Source organism: Meles meles, chromosome 7, assembly GCF_922984935.1.
Source record: "Meles meles chromosome 7, mMelMel3.1 paternal haplotype, whole genome shotgun sequence".
NCBI lineage: Eukaryota > Metazoa > Chordata > Mammalia > Carnivora > Mustelidae > Meles > Meles meles.
The window spans coordinates 128,523,926-128,543,623 of NC_060072.1; the positions used below are offsets into that span (position 1 = coordinate 128,523,926).

At 39.5% G+C, this 19,698-nt stretch overlaps 1 protein-coding gene across 1 annotated transcript in view; it reads left to right on the plus strand.

Moving 5' to 3' along the window:
* The first annotated feature begins 1,038 nt into the window (after window positions 1-1,038).
* ARL5B (ADP ribosylation factor like GTPase 5B) overlaps window positions 1,039-19,698 on the plus strand; it is a 29,119-nt gene continuing 10,459 nt past the window's right edge. The window contains exons 1-3 of the mRNA XM_046012796.1: window positions 1,039-1,356; window positions 14,897-14,957; window positions 16,630-16,777. Coding sequence (XP_045868752.1) covers window positions 1,308-1,356; window positions 14,897-14,957; window positions 16,630-16,777 — 258 coding nt within the window. The 5' untranslated portion in view covers window positions 1,039-1,307. The remainder of the gene's footprint in view (window positions 1,357-14,896; window positions 14,958-16,629; window positions 16,778-19,698) is intronic.

A 19,698-nucleotide genomic window follows, 5' to 3' on the forward strand; every position in this document is an offset into this window, starting at 1 on the left:
AGCCTTTTAAATTTGTTGGAACCTATAGTGCTTCAAACTTAACCTTATTAAAAAACATGGAACCTAACCTGGAAAAGAAAGCGGAATTGTGTAATAGCATTGTACCATAACAGATGGTAGCCACACCTGCGGTGAGCATGGCATAAGATAGGGATGTTGACTCACTATGTTGTACACCTGAAACCAATGTAACATTGTGTCAACTATCCTCCAATAAAATTAAAAGTTAAATTATAAAGCGGAATGGAAACAGGTAGGGGATTAGCTGTTTCAATTAAAAGGTTAGCTGAGTAATAAATCAATTACAGCCGCAGTCAGTTCCTTCTAAAGAATATTACATATTTTTTAAATTCCCTAATTCGACCTTTTCCCTTGAAATTTCAGTTTCTTTGCTCTAAGAAGAGCATGTTTCCCCCTCTGTTTTGTTGAACTTAAGAGATCACTGGGATCCCATTTCAGTTAAAGGAAGTTACTGTGTTTCGTGTTATTTGGGCTCCATGAAAATTCGAATGCACTGCAAAACTTGGAGGCTTTAAGTTAATCACATAACTGAGCTCCGTGGCTACCGGCATTCCATGGATCGTTTCCCATTAATTCTATTTCGAATCACCGCGGAACCCCAAGTCTGCCTGCCGGCCCAGGGGTGACAGTTGAAAGAGAAACACCCCTTTCGTGCGGTAACAGGGAAGCAAACGGCGGCTATTCGGTGGAGGAACTACAGTTGCCCCTAGGTTTTGAGGGGACAGGGGCGCACCTGCCCAAAAACAGAGACTCAAGAACCGGAACGTGACAAACGCTTGCAAACAGAGACCGGTACAGGCGCTCATGGAGGGAAACTCCCCGACTCCCACGCCCCGAAACCTCCCACTCAGCGGAACCCTATGGAACCCGCCCACCGGAAGTGAAGCCGGAGGAAACGCCACGTCGAAAGCGTGGGTTAACGTAAGCGTGCCGACGTCAGGTCCCGTCCTTCCGGCGATGGGTGGTCGGGACTCGGGAGGGGAGGCGGAGCGGAGGCGGGGCTTAGGGGTGGTTGAAGCTCTGGTGGGTAGGTGGGTTCAGACCGAGGGGACTACGGGTCGGCGTTTGGCTCAGTGGGCTCGAAACAAAGGACTATCCGGTAGGGACTCGGCGCGGTGCCTTCTGACCGGTAGCTGAGCGGCCCGTCGAGGTTTCTCGGCCAACCAGTACCCTCACCGCGCGGTCTCAGTAGGCTTCCCCTCGGTTCCCTACAGCCAGCGCGGTGGTGGGGGGCCCCGCACAGCGGCACCTGCTGCTGAGGGACCCCGCGGCCCGCCCAGGTGCTCATGATGGGGCTGATCTTCGCTAAACTGTGGAGTCTCTTCTGTAATCAAGGTGAGAAGGATGGAGCTGCGCAACGGCTCGACTCCAAGGAGGAGAGTCCGGCCGCCTTAGGGAACAGCCAGAGGCAGGGCTGTCGGTGGACGCAAATGTTCTGAGACGCAGAGAAGTGATTTTCTCGAGGGGGCAGGTAGAAACTCGGTAATTTAGGCTGGGAAAAGGTGCAGGAGAGACTGGATGTGTGGGAGAAATGAGGAGTGAAAAGAGGAGGCATTCGGGAGTCCGGAGTCCGAACTAAGAATTTTTGGATTTTAGCGAAGCAGAGCGGAAAGCACCTAGTGATACCTGGAAGCATTTCGAGGGTCTTTTCTATCTCTAATTAAGCATCCTGTGGCTTTCCCCCAAGATAAGTGTCCGCCCAGAAACCTAACAACTTTTTAAAAAATTAGTAGTAGTAGTGCTGCTTTTTTTCTTACACTGTTCTTTAAGCCATCGCGCCTTCACGTTCTGATTTCGCCTGCTTCCTCAGATTCGGGAATGAGTTGTTCTGTGAGATGCAGGGGTTTCCGGAAATCTGCATCCTAAACCTTTTATTCCTTCCTAGGTATTATAATGAGAACTAAATGCTTTGAGTTCTGTATAGGAGATTGCGTGTCCGTAATTAGTCTAGAACAGGTTATGAGACATTTAGAAGTTGGAAGTCCAAGGGGCCAAGAAGTTGTAAAACCTGTTCTGAGTCAGAGAATGAGATATCATGTCTTCTGAAGAGAGAAAATACACAGACCAAAAAAAGGGTCTGGCAATAAAGTTTTAGACATTCTTTGAACAGAATGCTTTCTTAGTAATTGGTTTTACTTTTAAAATTCAGTTTCGTTTTTCATTTAACACCCTGCATAATAAAAACCAGTGTTTTGTAATGACACCAATTGTTACTGCCAATGTGGGTTTCTTTTTCTTACGGGATTTGAGAAGTGAAGAAAATGAAAAGGCTTTAGTTCATTTGTTCCGTAGGTCAGAACACGAAAATCGTCTTTTCCAAACTTATAAACACAGATATATGTATATACATATACAAATATGCGCATATATGCAATTATATGTATATATGCAGTTACCACATGTATCACACCTAACGTGATTTCAGAGTTCAACTTCTTAAATATATATATTTAATACATGCTTTTTCAGCTTATATTTTCTAGTCCTCATTACATGAATTCACTAGTATATGTAAAGGAGTATTTTAACATGTTAAAAAGTATAAAGAACAACAGTTATTATCTGCTTATCTTTTCCCATAGTTTAAGAAACAAAACATTACCAAAGTCTGTTTCTCCTTGTGTTACCCATCCAATTCCTCTTTCTCTCGTTTTATTACTGTTGTTTTTTCTTGTTCTTCTTTTTCTTCTATTTATTATTATTATTATTATTATTATTATTATTATTATTGAGTCTTCTTTAAATCAGACTAGAAGGGAACAGAGGATGTAGGAGATGAAGAAAATATTCATGGCTGCTTAAAGCCCCGTAATTTTTCCGGCCTTCTAAATCCCCATTACTATTTAGAATTTTTCCTTTCCTTTAACTTTCCTGTTGGAAATTTAGACCCAGTGGTTATGCTCTCCTTTTATCCTCATTCATTCAAGCAGCTAACATTTAATCAAAGGCCATCACCAGTCTTCAGTTAGGCTTGGAGATACAAAGATGAAAAACAAACAGAAAAGATAACATAGTTACTCACAAAGTACTCAAAGATCAGCAAATGAGACCTATGGGGAGATACGCAGTGTGGTAACTCTTTTAACAGGTATGTACAAAAAAAGTGTGTTGATGATCACCAAGAAGCAAGAGATTAGTTTTTCTCACGTGGTTCTTGGAAGACTTTACCGAAAAAGGTATATTTACACTTGTACTCTGCTGTAAGTGGGAGTCTTCTGGGCATGCTAAGCAGACTGAGAAGAAGGGGCATATTATTCTAGGTAGAAGGACTCCTAGTATGCAAATAGGAGAGGAATCAAATACTTGGGTACATTGGAGGAAGCTGAGAATAGTTTAACTTGGCTGTATCTTATTTGGCATGTGGGGGAGTTAGAGGTATTGAGGTTGGAGAGGTAGCTAGTGCCTGGAACCGGATCACAGAGGGCCTTGTGTGTCAGCCGACTAAGACATTAAACTGTACAGAGCCGTTGAAGAGATTGCTCATTGTATGTTATTTTTTAAGCTGGAGAATAATGTCATCAGACTGATACTTCAATCCTGTATTTTTTCCTTTGTGTATCAACAAAATTAACCGACATTCTCAACATTTTCCATTTTCACATTATATTTCACACTACAGTGAAACTAATCCAGGGATACTCAAATCACTCAGTCTTGGTTGCATATTAGAATAATAAGCCCATGGCCCTATCTCAGACGAGTTAGAAATGAATGGGGCAGGGTGGCCTGGGCGTCACTGCCTAGATGATTCAGATTTGCAGTCAGAGTTGAGAACTCCATATCGCTTTACTCCTTTTCCTTATCTGTTTTTCACTATTTGCCTCCCATCTTTTTTTCCTGTTGCATTTTATAGCACAAAGCATCTTCTTATAAATTTGATGCCTTTCTGGGAATAAGTATGCTAAAGTGTGGTTGTCTAAGTAAAACTATGACAAAGTATACAACCTAAGCAATTTTGTATTAATTATAAGCTAGAAGACATTACTTGGATACAGTTATCAATGAAGGAAATAATTTCCAATCTGATTATCTTTTTCTTAAGATTTATTTAAATTTATTTATTTGATACATACAGAGAAATCACAAGTAGGCAGAGAGGCAGGCAGAGAGAGGGGAAGCAGGCTCCCTGCTCAGCAGAGAGCCGGACACGGGACTCGATCCCAAGACCCTGAGATCATCACCTGAGCCGAAAGGCAGAGGCTCAACCTACTGAGCCACCCAGGGGCCCCCAATCTGATTATCTTTACAAATTTATGAATATATCTGTTACAGGACATACTTCCATATTTTTTAATTGTATGCATATGTGGAAATTTTAAACATTATCATTTGTCTTGTATTGAGATATAATTGACATACAACATATTTGTTTCAGGTGTACTAATCATTTGTCTTAGGGTAGAAGAGAAATTAGTACTTTTGTGCCCTTTTCCCTTATCATCCCAAAATATAGTGTTTTGCTTTAACACAGTCTTTTCATTATTGTGACCGTAAAATTTAGTTACTCCTGTTCTAGAGTGTGCTAGAATTATGTTCCCCTTTTTCCTACAACTTTTTCCCCCAGAGTAAATAATTACATCTCATTGCCTTAGTTTTCTTTGTGTGTTTGATTAAGTCATTTCATTCTGTCCCAAAACTCTGTACAAAGTTTCCTCACATCACACTTAATCAGATGTTTTATCCCTTCTCCTGACCACCTCAGTATTTGCTTCTGTTCCGAACTGAGCTTGCTTCCCTCTGCCTGCTCCACAGCTGTGCCAGACTTCTCTGTGCAGTCATGCCAGGAATTTCCTTTGCTTTTCTGTTTTATTAGAACGTACGTCTTTCTTGCTTCACTACTTTTTGCTTGTTTTTTTTTTTTTTTAAGATTTTATTTATTTATTTGACAGACAGATCACAAGCAGGCAGAGAGAGGAAGGGAAGCAGGCTCCCTGCTGAGCAGAGAGCCAGATGCGGGGCTCAGTCCTAGGACCCTGGGATCATGACCTGAGCTGAAGGCAGAGGCTTTAACCCGCTGAGCCACCCAGGCACCCCCTTATTCATTTTCTTAATGAGGGTTTTGCTGAGTGGAAATTTTAAATTTTGATGAAGTTCTGATTTTTCAACTTTTTTTTTTTAACAGCTGTTGCTTTTTGTGTCTTATTCCTTTCACCTACAAGCTCTGGCTTTTATGCTTAGGTCTGTGAGCCATCTCAGATTATTTTGTAGTTATGATGTGAGTCAGGGGTTGGGATTCATTATTTAGTTGTTATTTTTACATGGACATCTACTTGTTCTAGCATAATTTATTGAAGACTTTCCTTTCCCAAGGGATTGCCCTAGAGCCTTTGTTGAAATACTGAGTCTCATCTCTAGACCTTTCTCTTGCATTGTTCTATATGTCCATCCCAATACCATACTACACTATCTTGATTCTTGTACTACTTCCTGGTAAATTTTGAAGTCTAATAGTGACTATTAGACTAACATACAGTCCAACATGTCTGTTAATCATTTCAAAGATTTTAGTTTTCTCTGTTTTCTGCTTTTATTTTACTAATTCCCTGCTGTTTATTTCTTTCCATCTGGTTACTTTGGGCTTACTTTACATCCCCCTCTCCCATCTTCTCAAGGGTGGGCTATTCTCAAGGGTTGGGTGCGTGTCATTGTTTTTGTCTCTTATTCCTTTCATATGGAACATTTTAAAGCTATAAGTGTCCCCCTAAGAGTTGTGTTAGCTTCATTCTACAAATTTTAGTTTGTTGTATGTCATTCATTCAGTTTGAAATACTTTAATTTTGTTTGTGATTTTTTTTGACCTATAGGTTATTTATAAGTTTAGTTTTCTGTTTATTTTTCTAGATAGCTTACTATTCATTCCTAATTTAATTACATTGTGGTCAGGAATATACTCTAAGATTTTCATCTTTTGGTCAGATTTTTTTTAAGGTTTTTATTTATTTATTTATTTATTTGACACAGAGAGACACAGCGGGAGAGGGAACACAGGCAGGGGGGGTGGGAGAGGGAGAAGCAGGCTTCCCACTGAGCAGGGAGCCTGATGCAGGGCTCAATCCCAGGACCCTGGGATCATGACCTGAGCGGAAGGCAGACTGAGCCACCCAGGCACCCTGGTCAGATTTATTGAGGCTTTTTTATAGTCTATCCAAATGGTCCATTTGGTGCATGTACCTTTTGTGCTTGATGAAAATGTGTTATCTGCAATTATGTGTAATATGTTCAACTCTGTAGGTTAAGGTTGTGCCACTCCATTAGTGTTGTTCAGATATTCTGTATCTTAATGTGTATCTCTGCTAGAGAGCATACAGTGTGATCTTGTGTGTGTTTGGTTTGTGTGTTTTTTTTAAATAGATTTTATTTATTTATTTGACAGATCACAGGTAGGCAGAGAGGCAGGCAGGGAGCAGGAGAAGCAGGCTCCCTGCTGAGCAGAGAGCCCAGTGGGGGGGGGGGGGTCTATCCCAGGACCCTGAGATCATGACCTGACCCAAGGCAGAGGTGTAATCCACTGAGCCACCCAGGCACCCCTGATCTTGTGTTCCTTAATCTAGTATGAAATTCTCCTTTAACTGTAATGTTTAGTCAAATTTATTGATGTGGCTCAATTTATGATACAGTCCGATATCAAGGTATGTTATTTTATTATTTCCTTTTTTCCCCATCTGCCTTTGTTTGGTTTAGTTGTTTTCTATTCCTCCTTTTCCACTTTGCTTTGGGTTGTTTTGTTTGTTTTCTTAAAATTCCATTTTATTTTATTTACTGGCTACTTTAATACTTTTTGCGTTATTTTTATGGTCCTTAGAGATTGCAGCATACGTTGTGACCTTTCCTCAGTCTACTTAAGAGTTAGTAATGTAACACTTGTAAAGTGGAAGAACCTTGAAACTGTGTGGTGTACCCTCCACTCCCTTAGTCCTTTACAACCATGCAGGTTATATGCCATAAGAATTGTATCTACTGGGACACCTGGGTGGCTCCCGTGGTTAAGGGTCTGCCTTCAGCTCAGGTCCTGGGATTGGCCTCCTAGCCCAGCGGGGTCCCCACATTGGCCTCCTAGCCCAACGGGGAGCCTGCTTCTCCCTCTGCCTGCAGCTCCCCCTGCTGTGCTCTTTTTCTCTGTCTCTCTGACAAATAAGGTATTTAAAAAAATTGTATCTATATTAGTTATAAACTGTACAATACAGTGTTATATTTTTGCTATAAAGAATCACATGTTCCTGAATATTTTAAGGGTAGAATTTTCTCTTACATTTACTTACATTACTCTTTTTGATGTTTTGAGTTTCAATCTAGTATAATTTCCCATCAAGCCAAAGAATTTCAGCATTTTTATAGTGTAGCCCTGTTGGTGATGAATTCTCTTAGTTTTCTTTTATCTGAAAGTGTCTTTATTTTGCCTTCATTCTTGAAGTATATTTTTCCTGAATCTAGAATCTTAGGTCAATTTTTTTCCCCTCTCTTTAGTGCTTTAAAGTTGTCATTCCGTTGTCTTTAGATATCCCATTTTTTTTCCTTGTGAAAAGTCAACCAACATTCATATTTTACTTCCCCTTATATAGCCTGACATTTTTCTCTTACTGCCTTCAAGATTTTCCCTTTATCTTTAGTTTTCAGCTGACTGACTGTGATAAAACCTAGCTTTGCCTTTTTTGGTATTTATCCTGTTTGGAGTTTGCTGAGTTTCTTATATTTGCAGGTTTTGTATATTTTTGCACTCACCCAGTTCACTTGTATTTCTCAAATACAATTTTTCCTCAAATTGTCCATTATAACCCATTGTATAGAGTCAATTTAGTGAGGACCACCATTAAAAGTAGGAATGAACTTTCTAAAATTGAAACTATTACAGTGTATCTCAGTTAGTAAAGGTATCATTATGTGAAAATTTGGTTTCAGTTGTGTGTGTCCTGGGTCATAATGCAAAATATATTTATATTGTGTATATATAACCATGGTCATGGTACAACAAATTTGAAAACCGTGCATTGTCTCTGCCTCTTAACATTTGTTTCCCATTGTAACCTTCCCCTGGGCAACATTCGAATTCTCTAGAGAACTGTGTTGAGTTAAATCAGTTTCAGTATTTCCTGTTGAAGCCATTCTAATCATTCCTTTGTTCAATGAGTGTGTGTTTGGCGGGGGAGGGGGGGTTGTCTTTGGTCTTCACCTCACTCTGGACTGGGACCTTAGAATATTCTACCTACTCAGACTCTTTAATCTTCCTCTTTTTCTTTTTTTAAATCTGTATTTTTTCCCTTATCTACCAGAAAAGTGTTTTTGTTCTATCCAGTAAGCTCTTCTTATTTGTTATTGTAAGATACTAAGACTTCATTTTGTCATAAAGATGGAGAGGCATCACACTGGGAGACCATTAGCCAAACTTCCCAGCATGTTATTTAACTTAAGACTCCATTTCCTCCTCAGTAAAATGAAGAATACCACCCCTTTCTCGTGGCATGATTGTGAGCATTAACTTTCACAGTGCACTTAAATTACTCACATTGAAATTCTGTGATATTCTTTTCTACCCTTAAATTTATCTCCTTACCCGAGAGCTGGATTCTAAATCTCAGTTTTCCTTGAGAGTAGTACCATATGATACTTCTCTATCTGTTGCTTTGTACTGATAGTACTGTACTGTAAGTGCTTATTTCCCTACCTGCCTATAAGATTTTTGAGGGTAGAGAGAGCTTGCCTTGTTTGTCTTATTCACAAATGTTAAAGTCAGGCATAAAATGAACTCAATAAATATTGAATTGTTGAATCCTCAGATTTACATAGCTGCTCTTAGCAAAATTTAGGTATCTAGGAATATGGGAACTGGGGTGGGAGTGGGGAGAGACTGAAGAATTTGGAAGGGGAGTTAATACATTAAAGCAAAAAAGGCAGGAAAACAAATGCAGGCTCTTATCAGTGTTTAGTAGAACAAATTACTTAACCTCATAGGACCTTAATTTCCTAATCTGTAACAAAGCAAGAAAACAACCAGGTCAGTAGTTAGGACCTTAATTTCCTAATCTGTAACATAACATGACAGATTGTAACATCATATCTTCCAGCTTTTTAATACCTACCCCTTAGGACAATTCAAACTCATTTTCTATATACACAAAATCCCAAATTTGACAAAGGGCATTTTTGTTTGTTATGAAGTTGTTTACATACTCTTGTGTTCATATAAGGCTCTCCTCTTATATCTAGAAGGTCACGATCCCTATTTGATGCTGTCTTTGGGCTTTCTTATATTTTAAAATTAAAAGTTGATCATTTTATCACATCTTAAAAATATCCAGTTTTAACATGATAGATGTTAACACAGTTTTCCACTTTATTGGCACTATAGATATTTAGTGCTTTTCTAATATTTTTCTTCTCTTGTGTTTATCAGTTTGAATTATTTGGTATTCTTTGTAAAAACTACATATTTTTTTTTTTGATTTGGGAAAGGGAGAAAGGTTTTCTTTGATTTTTTTCTTCCACTTATTTTTTAAAGTTCCTTTTTCTATCTTTTTTCTTTTTATTTATTTTTTTAAAGATTTTATTTATTTATTTGACAGCCAGAGATCACAATTAGGCAGAGAGAGAGAGAGAGAGAGAGAGAAAGAAAGAAAGAGGAGGAAGCAGGCTTCCCGCTGAGCAGAGAGCCCTATGCAGGGCTTGATCCCAGAACCCTGGGATCATGACCTCAGCTGAAGGCAGAGGCTTTAACCCAGTGAGCCACTCAGGTGCCCCTCCATCTTTTTTCTTTTTAGCCATCTTTTACCTGTGCTTGTTCTCGTGCAAGTGGTCTCACTAATTTTCTTTTGAAGCCTTATTCTGTATAGGCTTTATGTCTTTATGCCCTTCTTACAAAATAGTATGATCCAACTTTTTTTTTTTTTAATTTTAAAGATTTTATTTATTTGTCAGAGTGAGAGAGAGCACAAGTGGTGGGGGGGAGAGGGGCGGGGGAGCAGCAGGCCAAGGGGGGAGGGAGAAGCAGGCTCCCCGCCAAACAGGGAGCCCAATGTGGAGCTTTATCCCAGGACCCTAGGATCATGACCGGAGGTGAAGGCAGATGCTTAACCGACTGAGCCACCCAGGTGCCCTAGAACCAACATCCAAGAAAGCAAACAGCATAGCCAAGAGTGCAGAGAAACTTTTGTGTAAACACTTGGTCCTTCATTTAGTATAAATAAACATGCTTTGTGTTGACTCTGGAGATGCAGGGATTAGTAACATTGGAAGTGCTCGTCTCTGTTGTGGGAAGAGGTGGGGCTTGGTCTCCTGGAAGAGATTTCTGGTGAAGTATGATGGCAAGGTGACTATCTCATGGTGTGCAGGCACGGTTTATGAACATTCAGATTCAGAGTGCCTGTCTGGCTCAGTCGGTGAAGTGTTTGACTCTTGATCTCGGGGTTATGAGTTCAAGCCCCAGGTTGGGTGTAGAGATTACTGAAAAATAAAAAAAGAAAAAAAAAAAACCCATTTGGATTCAGTGTAACTCTGCTACTTAGAGTAGTGTCTTAACCCAAACTTTACTTGGCTATCCACGAAAGTTTTAAGTTGTATACACTTTTCCCCCAACATAAACATTTCTGCCCCCAAACATGGGCAGCTTCTACTCTGTCCCCAAACTGATTTTAATAATGCTACTGAAAAAAACAATAAAGAAGGTAAACTTACATAATTACATTTGCAAAATTCATTCTAACCAAAGAATTTTGTATCCGTGTTCATAGTTTTCCCTATTTAAGGTTACATAAGAATGGACTGTGTCTCAGCCTATCAACTAAACATTTCATTTCATGGAGAGTAATTGGAGGAGTTAGAAGAATCTACAGCTTATGTGTGCATGTTGAGGACCGGTTGAAGTTGTAAAATTATACAGTTGTATAGTTTTCCCCTCACACCTTGAGACATTTCAGTGGGTCTGTAAGTAAAAGTGATGTTAAATGGCTAGTACTCATCTGACTGGGAGCAATTCAAAAATCTGACCATAAGGATCATTCTTTCTTACCTTAACCAAGACTGAATTGAACTATGATCATATATTTTGAAATTTTTTTAACCTATTAGGTAAACAATAAAAATTATTACTGGGAGATATAAATAGTACAAATTTACAGGCATCTCCTTACATCTGCTTTTGTTAACTATGACAGGTGAAGGAAACTCTTTTATCCTGACTGTAGGAAATCACTAACGTAGTTCAGTTGATATTTTTCCTTTTCAGTACATAAGATTTGTATGTGACCTGTTGATTTCTGCCCAACCAAAAAGACAGCGATACAGAACAAGCACCTTAAGTCATGTTTTTAACATCAACCAATATCTTATACCACCACATGATTTGTACTTTATTAATCTAGACACCACTGGTGGTCATTTAAAGCAACACATTAATTTCCTTTTCTGCTTATAACAAGCATGTGTCATTGTCCCTTGTTTTTCTCATTGTCCCTTGCATAGGTAAAAAACTATTAACTAGCATTTGGGAACTAAAGTCTTTCGGTCACTGGCATACTCCAGTCGCAGCTAAGGACAATGGAGGCATTTGAAGGAAGATGGAGGAATTACAGTTATGCCACAGAATACAAACAGCTCTTATTTTGTACTTGGCTTTTTAGTAAATGCCCTTTGAACTTGATTTCCCTCTTACAGTACAGATGATGTTTAGGAGATTTTTTTTAATTCAAGGAAAAGATTTAAAATAAGTTCTGTTACTTGATGCTTTTCAAAAGCATTTAGCTTTTTTTCTGTTGGTGTTTTGTTATATAGACTCAGGTTGATGATAATAACAGAAGATGGGCCTCGGTTTAACTGAAGGATTGATGTTAATACCTTCATTGTAAGAGTTGAAATTGTGTGTTTTGTCTTTTTTTTTTTTTAAGATTTTATTCATTTATTTGAGGGGGAGAGAGAGAGAAAGCATGAGAGGGGAGAGATCAGAGGGAGAAGCAGACTCCCCATCGAGAGGGATCCTGATATGGAACTTGATCCCGGGACTCCAGGATCATGACCTGAGCCGAAGGCAGTTGTTTAACCAACTGAGCCACTCAGATGCCCCTGTGTTTTGTCTTAATCGCTAGAATTCCCTATCACTGAGGGGAAAAAGGGAATCTAAAAAAGACCTTAAGTTAATCATGCAGTTGAAACTGTAACAAAACTCATACTCTATCCCCCTTCAAAGCTTGTCACCTCTGACTTAGTTCACATTGGGCACCAGTCTTTCAAAATGATGCACTGTGTATGAGTTTTTGCCATCATTTGCCTTAAATATTGTGATGATCATCATAATAGAAAATGTGAAGCAGGGAGCAGGACTCTTTGAAAATGGCCCTGGGTGTTGGTTCACTTCAGTTGCCTCAGCAGTGGACCAGCCACCTGGTACTGCTTCTGTTCCCCTTTCCCGGCAGAGGTATCTGCCCCTCAGTTTAGTCTCCTTCCACACTAGTGGCTTCCTTCTTACTCCTGCAGGGACCCCATGGTTTCCAGATGCCAGGCAGGTGGTTTCCAGCTGTCACCAAAATTTAGAATGCTTGTTCTTCCACTAACGAGAGCGTTCTCATTCTTGTACCAGAAGGGAGGAAGATAGGGTGACACTTAAAGATTGGCTGTGTTAGAAAATAGGGGTTATGGGGGCACCTGGGTGGCTCAGTGGGTTAAGCCTCTGCCTTCATTTCAGGTCATGATCTCAAGGTCCTGGGATCGAGCCCCACATCAGGCTCTCTGCTCAGCAGGGAGTCTGCTTCCTCCTCTCTCTCTGCCTGCCTCTCTGCTTACTCGTGATCTCTGTCTGTCAAATAAATAAAAAGAAAAAGAAAAAAGAAAAAAAAAATAGGGGTTATGAACCAAAAGAGTCAAAAAAGGAGAATGATAGTTAGAATAAGCAAACAAGTTTTGTTCTGTTTTGTTTTTTTGTAGAGCAGTTTCTGCCATAGTGGGAAAAAGCCCTTCCAGAGGACCGTGGCGTTTGTCCTGCAATATTTTAGGCAGTACTGAGCGTGTTCAGGTCATTGGAAGGCACAAACATGGTTTGTCACCTAAGAACTTGTCTGTGAATTATGGCCCCTCTTTTTGACTGATAGAGTCAAAGTAACACTTTAGAGTAGGAATACCAGATGATATCCGATAAAATGTATAATCAAAATTTTGACATCACAGGTTAACAAGAAGAGCAGGGTTGTGGTAGGAAATTTGTCAGATCATTGGCTAAAAGTAAATCAATTGTGTTGTGGTTCGGAGGTTCTCTAGTAGTTTTTTTAAGCATTCTGCCCTGGGGACGAAAGGTATCTTCTGTAAAGGTTAACATCTAGAAAAGATGATTCTAGAGTGTTTTCTCACAACTGTGTTCAAAGGAGGTTTCAGAGTATGTACCATTTAACAGAATAATTAGGTGAGCTTTAAAATCTGTGAAACAAGTGACTGTTCTGTGCATGGCACCAGAAGAAGATGGAAGTTTTTGTTGCATGAGTAGCAGAGATAGTACCTGCTCAAAAGAGTTGTAACATCCAGGGCCACCTGGTGGCTCAGTCAAACAGGTGCCTTTGACTCCTGTCATCATGGGGGCGGGGGGGAGGGGGGGGGGATCTGCTTCTCCCTCTGCTTCTTCCCCTCCCTACCATTGTGCTCTTGCTTGCACACACTCTCTTCTTTCTCTCTCAAAATAAATAAATAAAATCTTAAAAAAAAAGCAAAAAAACAAGTTGGGGGCACCTGGGTGGCTCATTGGGTTAAGCCTCTGCCTTCCGTTCGGGTCATGATCCCGGAGTTCTGGGATCGAGCCCCGCATCGGGCTCTCTGCTCAGCAGGGAACCTGCTTCCTCCTCTTTCTCTGTGATCTCTGTCTGTCAAATAAATAATTTTTTTTTTAATCTTAAAAAAAAAAAAAAACAAGTTGTGGGGCGCCTAGGTGGCTCAGTCGGTTAAGTGTCTGCCTTTGGTTCAGGTTATGATCTCAGGGTTCTGGGATTGATCCCCATGGGGCGGGCTCCCTGTGGAGAGCCTGCTTCTCCCTCTCCCTCTGCCTGCTGCTCCCCCTGCTTGTGCTCTCTCTGTCAAATAAATAAATAAAATCTTTTTAAAAATTTTGTAAAATCCAATTAATCATTGTGGACTAAATAATTGCTTATTTATCTGTTGATTAATGGAAGGAATAAGAAACTGAGAGAGCATGTTGTGTGTCTTGTTAGTGACAGGGAAACCTTTTCAATTTTATTGAAAAATAAAATTTTTCATGAAATTCTTGATGAAAGGAAGAAAGAAATCTTGGTTATATATAGGTGGGAGAATTTCCAGGTGTAAAAACAACTTGAAAAAAAGCTAATTTGATTAGCAGAGTTGACAAGTAGATGCGTAAAACAATTTTTAAAAAATTTTATTTATTTGAGGGGCAGGAGAGCCCAGAGGAGCAAAGGGAAAGGAACAAGCAGACTCCTCAGTGAGTGCAGAGCCCAATGCAGAGCGGGATCTCAGGACCCTGAGATGGGGACCTGAGCCCAAATGAAGAATCTGGTGATTAACCCATTAAGCCACCCAGGTGCCCCAAAACAATTTTTTTTAAACTTACATTTTAAATCATAATGCCTTGTCAGGACCAGAATTTGTGTTTTTCCTCCCAAACAGTATTGTGAGCAGGTTCTCTTGTACTTCCCTCCTACCCATAGCTCAGTCTCTTACAAGACAACCAGGTGGAGGACGTCATACCAGACTGCCTCACTTAATGCAGGTGACCTTGACACCATGAAGTTCCCTTCACTCTGTATTTTAAGAATCCAGTAATAAGTATTCAGTGAATGATTCTCATTAGAAAGCTAACTAATAATCATTTTGAAAGCATGTAATTGTAGTATGCAGTAGTGTTAAATATTTACGGTTTGTTTTCTTTTTGTAGAACACAAAGTAATTATAGTGGGACTGGATAATGCAGGGAAAACCACCATTCTTTACCAATTGTAAGTATCGTTGTTTACTTAAACAGTTTTCATTATTTTAGTTATTAGAAATAGTTTTATGTAATTAATAAGGTACCATTGCAATAAAACAGAAAAGCTCCAGCATAAGGTCTTGTATTTTACCAAAGATAAAATGTGTTTAAAAAGTGAATAAAACTGTTGTGTGTTTGCTAGTGCCTTCACAAACACTTGTCTTATTCTGGCCTTGAAAGAATGAATATTAAACTAAAATGAATAAAGTACATATAATAGTGCTGGAGTGAATGATAAAGTGCTTTTCACTTAATTCCTCCTGCATTGCGGTTCATGTGAATAGAAGGAAGCTTATTGCTACTCTCTTGATTGATAGCTCTGAATTGTTGCATGTAGACTTGTCAAATCCAAAGAAATGAAGATCACCCTGGAAAGTACTGCTTTTCTAGCTTGCAGCAGGGAAAGGCTTGAGACTTCCAGAGAAATACATTAATACTTGCGAGAAGTTTTAACATCCCATTAATCTGCTTGTCAGAGTAGCTCCCGTTATCGTTCCCGTGTTCATGGAACAATCTACATTAAGCAGTGGAAATGGATCTGTGTCGCAAGCATTTTAACAAGAAGTCATTAGATAACAGTGCACCGTTGTAGGGTTCCTCTCTCTTTCCACCTCGCGCTAAGTGTGTCAGCTGACAACTCTCCAGAAATACTTCACTTACGCAATGCCTGATGCAGTTTTCAGCAACTTTGCTAAAGAGCTCCTAAGTTGTGGCTTGTCGTTTTAGAGGCAAATAACTACTTGTTTTACTTTAAAATACTCATTCATTGGCCATTATGTATTTTAATATGATTTCGCCTTTAACATCAGATATAAACATCTCAGAAACCTGTCAATTGTTGAAATAATTTTCCACATAACTTCAAAAATATAATAAAACCCAAGAGACAGTGCAGTTATAGGCTTCTTCCAGCACAGTACTGACTTATAGGCAAGTATGTATTTGCTGAACGAACTAATTCTCTTAGCCAAGAATTATGATAATGTATGTGGGTATGAGCATTGGTGTTCTAAACGTATTTATAGTTATTCTAATTAAAATTTTCATTTGTCTATAGCCTTATCTTTTTAAAGCTGGTTTTTAGGTGGACAGGCCTGAGTCTCAATTTTCTCACCTAAACAATCTTCACAATTATACATTGCATAGCCTACTGATCAGTGGTTGCTACTTTGCAAATATTGATGTCACAGTGACCAGGAAACTTGCTCTTTCAGGAAGAGGCACTGGGTACTGCTCTGAATACAGGGCACGGTGGTATTGGAATCTTGGCCACAGAAATACAAGTTCACACCATGGTGTTCCTTTCTCTCCAAATCAAGGCTTTAATTTATTCCAGTAAAAGAAAAAAAAAAGTATTCTTCAGGAGTTGTTCTTTGTCTAGATATTTGTTTGCACAAATGTGCTCTAAGGTTCTAGTTTTGATGTTAATGATAGCGCCTTCACAAACACTTGTCTTATTCTGGCCTTGAAAAAATGAATATTAAACTAAAATGAATAAAGTACATATAATAGTGCTGGAGTGAGGATTGGGGAATGAGGTGCAAATGAGGAAGGGGGATTGATTCTCAAAATAGAGAGATAAAACTTCCTTCAGATTCTCAGGATTTACCAAAGATTTTTTTTATGCTGTCTTTCAACAGCTTAATGAATGAAGTGGTTCATACATCTCCAACCATAGGAAGCAACGTTGAAGAAATAGTTGTGAAGAACACTCACTTTCTCATGTGGGATATTGGTGGTCAGGAGTCACTGCGCTCATCCTGGAACACGTATTACTCAAACACAGAGGTATCTAAGTTGCCTTCCAAATATTAATACAAAAAACCAGAGTCAGCACAGGCAAGAGATAGGCTGTACATGAAGGCATATTGACAGTTGCTTCTCAATAAGATCGTGTTCTGTAAGGAATGTGAGGTTTTCAATTAGAAGAGAAATGGCCAGTAGAAAGAGTAACTCTGTTTGTTGTGGGTTTACTGTGTCGTGTCTGTGAGTTCCTCTTCACAGCAATACTGTAACATCGCTACTGTTGTAGAAAGCAAGGATGGGGATCAATCAGATAATCTGTCTCAAGATCTCACAGCTTGATGAGGCTCTGGTTAGGGGAGGAATAAAATATTTTAAGCATAATTTAATACAGGATTTCCAAAATTCAAATCTTTGGTGAGATTATATTTTAGTTTTAAAAAAATGAATTTATAGTCCCTTCCTCCCCCAAATTCTCTGTCAGTTATTTCATTATTTTACTACATCAAACCCAACCTGGGAAACAGTGTGGACTAGCTTCTATTTCTGTTTTTATTTCTTGTTGGAGGCAGATTTTTTTTTAAACCAGTGCAGTGCTATTGAGAGATTTATCTTTGAGTACACTGATGTACAGTTGCATCCATAATTTCTCTTTACAAACAGGTATATCTAACCAATATTTTTTTTCTAAAATGAAGCCTATTAAAAATTGAGTGGGTGTTTTGAAGGGGATGTGCTGAGGAGGTGGGAAATGCAAGGAAGTTTTGTTGAATGACTCTTTTTTAAGATAAATCCTTGAGATGATATTGCAATCACATGAGTATTTGTGTGGATATATTTCAATGCAGTTTGTGACTGTCAAAACCAAATGGCATATCATAGATTTTTAGCAGTGGTGGCAGCACTCAATTCTTTTTATTTGCAGGGGAAGATAGGATGGTTGGCAAATATGGTTATGGATTAGCTTAATATATATATATCTTTTTTTTATTTTATTTTTTTCAGTGTTCCAAGATTCATTTTTATGCACCATACCCAGTGCTCCATGCAATACGTGCCCTCCTTAGTACCCACCACCAAGCTCACCTCTACCCCTCCAAAACCCTCAGTTTGTTTCTCAGAGTCCACAGTCTCTCATGGTTTGTCTCCCCCTCCAGCTTACCCCAGTTCACTTTTCCTTTCCTTCTCCTAATGTCCTTCATGTTATTCCTTATGTTCCACAAGTAAGTGAAACCATATGATAACTGACTCTCTGCTTGACTTATTTCACTCAGCATAATCTCCCCCAGTTCCATCCATGTTGATGCAAAAGTTGGGTATTCATGCTTTCTAATGACTGTGTAATATTGCATTGTATATATAGACTCTATCTTCTTTATCCATTCGTTTGTTGAAGGGCATCTTAGCTCTTTTCACGGTTTGGCAGTTGTGGCCATTGCTGCTGCTATTGAGCATTGGGGTAATATGGCCCTTCTTTTCACTACATCTGTATCTTTGGGGTAAATACCCTGTAGTGCGATTGCAGGGTTGTAGGGTAGGTCTGTTTTTAATTTTTGAGGAATCTCCACACTGTCTTCCAAAGTGGCTGCACCAACTTGCGTTCCCACCAACAGTGGAAGAGGGTTCCCCTTTCTCCACATCCTCTCCAACACATGTTGTTTCCTGTGCTGTTAATTTTGGCCATTCTGTCTGGCGTAAGGTGGTATCTCAATGTGATTTTGATTTGAATCTCCCTGATGGTGATGATGAACATTTTTTCATGTGTCGGCTAGCCATTTGTATGTCTTCTTTGGAGAAGTGTCTGTTCATGGAATGTTATTTTATGTTAGAAATATGTATTAAAAGGCAAAGAATGAGCTTAATACATACTTCTATCATAAAATAACATTCTGAAATGAAAACACATTAGAAAGTAAGAGATAAACAATCTGTTATGACTGCAGGTGCCCCTTGAACAATGCGGGGGGTAGGGACACTGACCCACTTGCACAATCCAAAATCCGTGTATGATTTGACTCCCCCAAAACTTGACTGATGGCCTGCTGTTGACCAGAAGCCTTACCGATAACATAGAGTGGATTAACACATATTTTGTATCTTGTACAGACTATATGCTGTATTCTGACCATAAAGTAAGCTAGAGAAAAGAATGTTATTCAGAAAATCGTAAGAGAAAAGGCATGTACAGCACTGGCTACACAGTTAAAAAAAATCTCGTTGAAGAGGATCTGTTCAGTCAGCCCCATGCTGTTCACCTGTGTTTAGGTGGCAGTGCTCCGCGTGTGTGACTACAGGTGTGACTGCAGGTGTGAGGAGAGCCGCAGCTCTCATGAATAGATTAGAGTTGGTGGTCCAGAAAGAAATATGTTATTAATGACACCACTTGTATGGAATGTTTCTTTAATAAACTCTTTCTGTAAGAATTTCAAAATTGCTACACAAAGACCCTCTGGCCTTTCCCGCATCACGCCAGCGTAGCACCTAGCAGTGCGATTTTAGATGCCAGGTGGGCATCCTGTCTGTGTGGTGTTTCCCTGATGGCTTTGTTCACCCTCGTCACCTTAAATTCCTTACCTTGAGACCTCCAAAAGCTGAAGGTCTCCGTCATAATGCAAGGAGTTCAGCTGTTGGCCGATTCCTGACAACTTCTGTCATTAGCGTCACTTCCCCGTATTCTGTCCCTGCTCATTTTGCCATGGTTTTTACATTTCTTCCTTCTAGTCTCTTCCCTTTTATCCCCTGGGAAGCCCTTCACGTTGTATATGCAGATCACTCTCCTTGTCTCTTCCTGAGCAATCTGGTGTCACCCTCCCCCTCTCCGTTTATTCTGCATCATTCCTCTGTTACAGCCTTAGCTTTGCTTCATCTCACTTCTTCACTTTTTCTTCTGAGATATTCAATTAGGGGCCCTTGGCACTATATCTTCTTATTTTTCTTACCAAAGATCCTTTTATTTCTAATGTGTA